Source organism: Oncorhynchus keta, chromosome 19, assembly GCF_023373465.1.
Source record: "Oncorhynchus keta strain PuntledgeMale-10-30-2019 chromosome 19, Oket_V2, whole genome shotgun sequence".
NCBI classification, from domain to species: Eukaryota; Metazoa; Chordata; class Actinopteri; order Salmoniformes; family Salmonidae; genus Oncorhynchus; species Oncorhynchus keta.
The window spans coordinates 76,751,326-76,759,093 of NC_068439.1; the positions used below are offsets into that span (position 1 = coordinate 76,751,326).

At 44.2% G+C, this 7,768-nt stretch overlaps 1 protein-coding gene across 1 annotated transcript; it reads right to left on the reverse strand.

Annotated features, from left to right (window-relative positions):
- Nucleotides 1-5,943: 5,943 nt before the first annotated feature.
- Nucleotides 5,944-7,560, reverse strand: LOC127909070 (uncharacterized). Its single transcript, XM_052468969.1, has 2 exons — nucleotides 6,574-7,560; nucleotides 5,944-5,950 (listed from the first exon to the last, which is right to left on the reverse strand). The coding sequence occupies exons 1-2, from the start codon at nucleotides 7,479-7,481 to the stop codon at nucleotides 5,944-5,946; spliced, it is 915 nt and encodes a 304-aa protein (XP_052324929.1). The 5' UTR covers nucleotides 7,482-7,560.
- Between the last annotated feature and the right edge of the window lie 208 nt (nucleotides 7,561-7,768).

Here is a 7,768-nt window from a genome sequence, read left to right on the forward strand (position 1 = left end):
TATTTTACATTATAAAGCACACCATAGTTCCCCAGAACAGTTGAGTAAGTTTGTTTGAAAACATCACAACAGGAGAAAGCGGGAGCAGGTGAGTCCAGCTGTGTATTGACAGAGGTTGTGTTTTATATTGATTATTCTAATGTTTATCATCGTATAATTAACGTAGCTAGCTACATTTTCTAATATTTACCTTAAAGTTAATCTTGCAATTTACTGGAGAAAAATAGGCTGGCTACACTGAGGAACGTACCAGAGAAAAGTAGCTACACATCAGTCAATGTGCTGTCGTCAAAGTGATGGGGCATCATATTGTGTAAGCTTTCTGACGTATTTGAGAAGTCAAAGCCCTTTGGATGAGTTATTTGTACATCTGACTATCTTGACTTTTCTCTCGGTTCTCTGCCCGTCTGCTCCTTATCCCTGTTCCCCTCTTCTCCGAGCAGAGCAGGCAGGCCCTGTAGCCTAGTGACTCCAAACTCCACACAGACACTGCTTCAGAGCCAGTACTGTCTTCCTTCAGACAAAGAATGAATCAAAACTTTGTTCATTTGCACGTCTCTCGTTCACATTTGCTTGTAAATGTCCAAACTCACCAAAAATGACATTTGGTAGTTCCTTCCTATATACACTACATGACCAAAAATATGTGAACACCTGCTAGTCGAACATCTCATTCCAAAATTGGCTACTTAATGTAATGCATTAATATGGAGTTGGTCCCCCCTATGATGCTATAACATCCTCCCCTCTTCTGGGAAGGCTTTCCACTAGATGTTGGAACATTGCTGCGGGGACTTGCTTCCATTCAGCCACAAGTGCATCAGTGAGGTCAGCACTGATGTTGGGTGATTATGTCTGGCTCACAGTCAGCGTTCCATTCATCCCACAGGTGTTAGATGGAGTTGAGGTCAGGGCTCTGTTCGGGCCAGTCAAGTTCTTACACAATGATCTCGAAAACCATTTCTGTATGGACCTTGCTTTGTCATGCTGAAACAGGAAAGTGCCTTCCCCAAACTGTTGCGCATGGTGATCTTAGGCTTGTGTGCGCCTTCTCGGCCATGGAAACCCATTCCACAAACAGTTATTGTGCTGACGTTGCTTCCAGAGGCAGTATTTAACTCGGTAGTGAGTGTTTCAACACTTCAGCACTCATTCAGCCTCGGTTTTTCGGATGACTGCCTTGCCTGGTTCACCAATTACTTTGCAGACAGAGTTCAGTGTGTCAAATCGGAGGGCATGCTGTCCGGTCCTCTGGCAGTCTCTATGGGGGTGCCACAGGGTTCAATTCTCGGGCCGACTCTTTTCTCTGTATATATCAATGATGTTGCTCTTGCTGCGGGCGATTCCCTGATCCACCTCTACGCAGACGACACCATTCTATATACTTTCAGCCCGTCATTGGACACTGTGCTATCAAACCTCCAAACAAGCTTCAATGCCATACAGCACTCCTTCCGTGGCCTCCAACTGCTCTTAAACGCGAGTAAAACCAAATGCATGCTTTTCAACCGATCGCTGCCTGCACCCGCATGCCCGACTAGCATCACCACCCTGGATGGTTCCGACCTTGAATATGTGGACATCTATAAGTACCTAGGTGTCTGGCTAGACTGCAAACTCTCCTTCCAGACTCACATCAAACATCTCCAATCAAAAATCAAATCAAGAGTCGGCTTTCTATTCCGCAACAAAGCCTCCTTCACTCACGCTGCCAAGCTTACCCTAGTAAAACTGACTATCCTACCGATCCTCGACTTCGGCGATGTCATCTACAAAATGGCTTCCAACACTCTACTCAGCAAACTGGATGCAGTCTATCACAGTGCCATCCGTTTTGTCACTAAAGCACCTTATACCACCCACCACTGCGACTTGTATGCTCTAGTCGGCTGGCCCTCACTACATATTCGTCGCCAGACCCACTGGCTCAGGTCATCTACAAGTCCATGCTAGGTAAAGCTCCGCCTTATCTCAGTTCACTGGTCACGATGGCAACACCCATCCGTAGCACGCGCTCCAGCAGGTGTATCTCACTGATCATCCCTAAAGCCAACACCTCATTTGGCCGCCTTTCGTTCCAGTACTCTGCTGCCTGTGACTGGAACGAATTGCAAAAATCGCTGAAGTTGGAGACTTTTATCTCCCTCACCAACTTCAAACATCAGCTATCCGAGCAGCTAACCGATCGCTGCAGCTGTACATAGTCTATAGGTAAATAGCTCACCCATTTTCACCTACCTCATTCCCATACTGTTTTTATACTGTTTTTATTTATTTACTTTTCTGCTCTTTTGCACACCAATATCTCTACCTGTACATGACCATCTGATCATTTATCACTCCAGTGTTAATCTGCAAAATTGTATTATTCGCCTACCTCCTCATGCCTTTTGCACACATTGTATATAGACTGCCCATTTTTTCTACTGTGTTATTGACTTGCTAATTGTTTACTCCATGTGTAACTCTGTGTTGTCTGTTCACACTGCTATGCTTTATCTTGGCCAGGTCGCAGTTGCAAATGAGAACTTGTTCTCAACTAGCCTACCTGGTTAAATAAAGGTGAAATAAAAATAAAAAAATGGTCTCGTTCTGTGAGCTTGTGTAACCTACCACTTCGCCGCTGAGCCATTGTTGCTCCTAGATGTTTCCACTTTGCAGTAACAGCATGTACAGTTGACTGGGGCAGCTCTAGCAGCATCCTATGACAGTGCCGCGTTGAAAGTCACTGAGCTCTTCAGTAAGGCTATTCTACTGCCAATGTTTGTCTGTGGAGATTGCATGGCTGTTTGCTCGATTTTATACACTTGTCAGCAATCAGTGTGGCTGAAATTGCCGAATCCACTATTTTGAAGGGGTGTCCACAAACTCCATTTCCTTAATACGTATATACAAAAATAAGTGTCTGTTTCACCTGCCTTCTGCTTGTCTCTACCCCCTCCAGGTGTCGCCCATTTCCCCCATTATCCCCTGTGCATTTATAACTGTGTTTCTGTTTGTCTGTTGCCAGTTCATCTTGTTAAGCCTACCAGCATTTTTCCCTCTAGTCCCTGTTTTCTAGTTTTGCCGGTTTTGACCATTCTGCCTGCCGTTCTGTACCCTGTGACACTGCCCTGGATTACTGACCTCTGCCTGCCCTTGACCTGTCGTTTGCCTGCCCCGTTTTTGTAATACACTTTTGTAACTTCGAACTGATAGTAAGAGAGGAAAATAATAGTTCAGGTGCAAACTGTAGGGAATGATGGATAATTAGAACGGTCTGTTATAGCAACCCACAATCTGAAAATATTATAGAGACCCTGACTGAATATCTACATATATTCATTGTAACAGAAGTAGATAACGTTAGTGTTTACAACCGGACAGGGAGGGCTAGCTAGCTAGTTAGCTGACAGCTACTAGGAGAGCTAAACAACTTTCTGAAGCATTATTAAACCTGGTCAGAGATATTTCACGTTGCGATTATTATTAGCCAGAGACAGCTAGCTACTCCTACAGAGAACACATTCACGTTACCTGTAATGAAGTACTGCAAATGTTCAAAGTGTTTTAATATGCCTAAATACCTCCCTGCACGTTCTCATTCTCACTCTAAAAAAGCTGCAGATTAGGAGCAGCGTTCAAAGGGTGGGTGTGTATGTGTCCTCAACATGCAGCAGGCAGCCAAGTTTGCTGTCACTCAGTCAGAATGCGCATTAGTGTTTCACCTTTTTTTCCCCTACCCTTGCCACACTTGTTAGATATTATGCACATTGATAGCATTTATCAAAGTAGCAATCTAAATGATCAAACTGAAAAGATGCGAGGAAAAGAGGCTATTTGTCAACTATAGCGGTCAACAATACGCGCGGCCACGCATCAGGTAGTGGTCAGGGGCCAATAGTCAAATATTTTAAAACATTATTTAAAAAAATGTTCATTGCCAACTACAAATTTAACCTGCCACATGAGTGTGTCTATGCCACATAGCTGCAAACATGACAAAACTATTTAAATTATTTCAATATTTGTTTAAAAAAAATACTTTTAAAGGAGTGCTGTACTGTACATGTATGCACTGAATGTCATCATGTGGTTCTACGTACCTAGCTTGACTCAATGACTAGCATTAAGGTAGCATTAATGCACTCCGTCTTGCTACTGGTACACAGGCCAGCATCCCATAGTTGCCTCTTCACTGTTGATGTTGAGACTGGTGTTCTGCAGGTACTATTTAATGAAGCTGCCAGTTGAGGACTTGTGAGGCGTCCGTTTCTCAAACTAGACACTCTAATGTACTTGTCTTCTTGCTCAGTTATTCACTTCCACTCTTTCTATTCTGGTTAGGGCCTGTTTGTGCTGTTCTGTGAAGGGAGTAGTACACAGCGTTGTACAAGATCTTCAGCTTCTTGGCAACATATTTCATGGAATAGCCTTCATTTCTCAGAACAATAAATAGAATAATAAATAGATATGCCGATAGTGGACAACCTTGTCTTATTTTCTCTTTCTGAGATGTAGCCATTATTTACTATTTTCCATCTAGGGTTGCTATACATAACTTGAACCCATTTTATAAGAGATTCTTCAAAATGGAAATATTCTTTGCATTTATATATAAACTCCAGTCATACTTTATCAAAAGCCTCTTCAAAGTCATCTATGAAAACCGGGACTGGTTTCTCTGATATTTCATAGTGTTCCAATACTTGTCTTATATCCAGTGTATCGTCCATGTAAAAGCCTGTCTGATTAGGATGAATAATATCTGACAAAACCTTTTTCATTCTGTGCGCTCAGCAGCTAGCTAGAATTTTTGCATCACAACACTAGTGTAAGAGGCCTACAATTTTTTCTATGGAATGGATCTTTATACTGTATAAACCTGTCACAAGAATTATGTTCTCAATGTTCATTCAGTTAACTACTCAGCCTGAAACCCAGAATTTGTAAGAAACTGGTTGAAATGAATCAGACGGAGGCCCAGCTACAATAGTCAGAAAGTTTATTTACGAGATCGCTGCTCTGTTGTACAAAACAATTAATTTTATACTGGCTTCTCACGCACACACATTCACACTAACATTAGCACACAATGTCCTGCTACCCAGCCGACAAAGATTAGGGACCGTGAGAATCACTCCCTGTTCTTTCGCAAATCTCTCAGTGGCCCCTAGCCAAGGTCGGCACCAAATTCTGCTCAGACAGTCTGTTTTTAAGACACTATAAAGACATAAACATTAGCTATATTGTTTTACCCTAATTCTGACTAGAACTACACATTTATTGGTTATAATTTTATACATTCTAATAAATTCCATACAATTATATGGTTTCATGGTGGAATATTCTAATCATTCAATTAACAGATAAATCCCATTAACAATACCACTTGGATCCTGTTTCAGTAATAATGAAATCGAACACTATGTCCAATAATCTACCATTTATATATGTCATGTGTCAGTGTGCAGCGGGTAGGACACAGAACTGAGTAAAAACCTACTTTACTCGCAAATAATCACAAACTAATTCCATACAGGGAATAATAATCTAACTCAACACAAAAGAGCGACCACATAACAAAGAACAAACACGCACAAAACCATATGGGAACCAGAGGGTTAAATAGGGAATAAATGATGACATAATGGAAACCAGGTGTGTACAATCAAGACAAAACACATAGAAAAAGAAACGTAGATCGGTGGTGGCTAGAAAGCCGGTGACGTTGACCGCCGAACGCCGCCCAAGCAAGGAGAGGAACCAACTTCGGTGGAAGTCGTGACAATATAGGAGTGGTTAAAACATGCTAATAATAGTCCTCTGAGTATATAAAAACATGTTTGGTATTCCTCCACTGGTATGACATGTTGTTTATTAATGAGGGTCTTGATATACCACACCTGTCAGGTGCATGGATTATCTTGGTAACGGAGAAATGCTCTGTAAAAGACATGTAAACTAATTTCTGCACAAAATTTGAGAGAAATAAGCTTTTTATGCGTGTGGAACATTTCTGGGATCTTTTATTTCAGCTAATGAAACATGGAACCAACCCTTTACATGTTGCATGGATATTTCTGTTCGGTATAGAAATTCTCAAGATAATTGATTCAACAACCATCCACCAATATTGTTTTGGTTTAATTTATTACTTTCATTGTGCTTTAACCAGAAAATGAAGAGCTATATATGGATGTGTATTTAACGAGGAGGTGTAGCAAGGATCGGACCAAAATGCAGCGTGGTAATTTTGATACATGTTTAATAAAGCGAATAAACACGAACAATACAAAACAACAGACGTAACATGAAAACCTAAACAGCCTATCTTGTGCAAACTAACAGAGACAGGAACAATCACCCACGAAGCACTCAAAGAATATGGCTGCCTAAATATGGTTCCCAATCAGACAACGATAAACACCTGCCTCTGATTGAGAACCACTCCAGACAGCCATAGACTATGCTAGAAAACCCCACTAAGCCACAATCCCAATACCTACGAAAAACCCCAAGACAAAACACATCACATAAAAAACCCATGTCACACCCTGGCCTGACCAAAATAATAAAGAAAACACAAAATACTTAGACCAGGGCGTGACAACCGGCCTGGGTGATGGTGGACTAGCCGACAGGCCTGGTGGTGGAGGACTAGCCGACAGGCCTGGCGGTGGTGGACTAGCCGACAGGCCTGGCGGTAGTGGACTAGCCGACAGGCCTGGCGGTGGAGGACTAGCCGACAGGCCTGGCGGTGGAGGACTAGCCGACAGGCCTGGTGGTAGTGGACTAGCTGACAGGCCTGGTGGTGGAGGACTAGCCGACAGGCCTGGAGGTGGAGGACTAGCCGACAGGCCTGGTGGTAGTGGACTAGCCGACAGGCCTGGTGGTGGAGGACTAGCCGACAGGCCTGGTGGTGGAGGACTAGCCGACAGGCCTGGTGGTGGAGGACTAGCCGACAGGCCTGGTGGTGGAGGACTAGCCGACAGGCCTGGTGGTGGAGGACTAGCCGACAGGCCTGGCGGTGGAGGACTAGCCGACAGGCCTGGCGGTGGAGGACTAGCCGACAGGCCTGGTGGTGGAGGACTAGCCGACAGGCCTGGTGGTGGAGGACTAGCCGACAGGCCTGGTGGTAGTGGACTAGCTGACAGGCCTGGCGGTGGAGGACTAGCCGACAGGCCTGGCGGTGGAGGACTAGCCGACAGGCCTGGAGGTGGAGGACTAGCCGACAGGCCTGGTGGTAGTGGACTAGCCGACAGGCCTGGTGGTGGTGGACTAGCCGACAGGCCTGGTGGTAGTGGACTAGCCGACAGGCCTGGCGGTGGAGGACTAGCCGACAGGCCTGGTGGTGGAGGACTAGCCGACAGGCCTGGTGGTGGAGGACTAGCCGACAGGCCTGGTGGTGGAGGACTAGCCGACAGGCCTGGTGGTGGAGGACTAGCCAACAGGCCTGGTGGTGGTGTATAACAGGTGTTGTATAACATTTTTATTATCATCAATAGTGCTGAACATATGCAGAGACGTTCATATCTGTGCTACACAATACAGCTTGTGTCCTAAACTTTGTAAATTGCCTTTAATTTGTTTCCTGTATACGTGATTGTACAGGTGGCCCAAGGTCCTTTACACTCTGCTCTGATTCTTCTTTAAACCAAGAGACGGAGGAGAGGGACTTTGGATCTTCTCTGATACATTCTGGGACAATCACAAACATGAATTGGATTTCCTTGTTTCCTTACATGCTCTCTCCTCACCCCTTTCTTAAACCTATTGGATGAGAAGG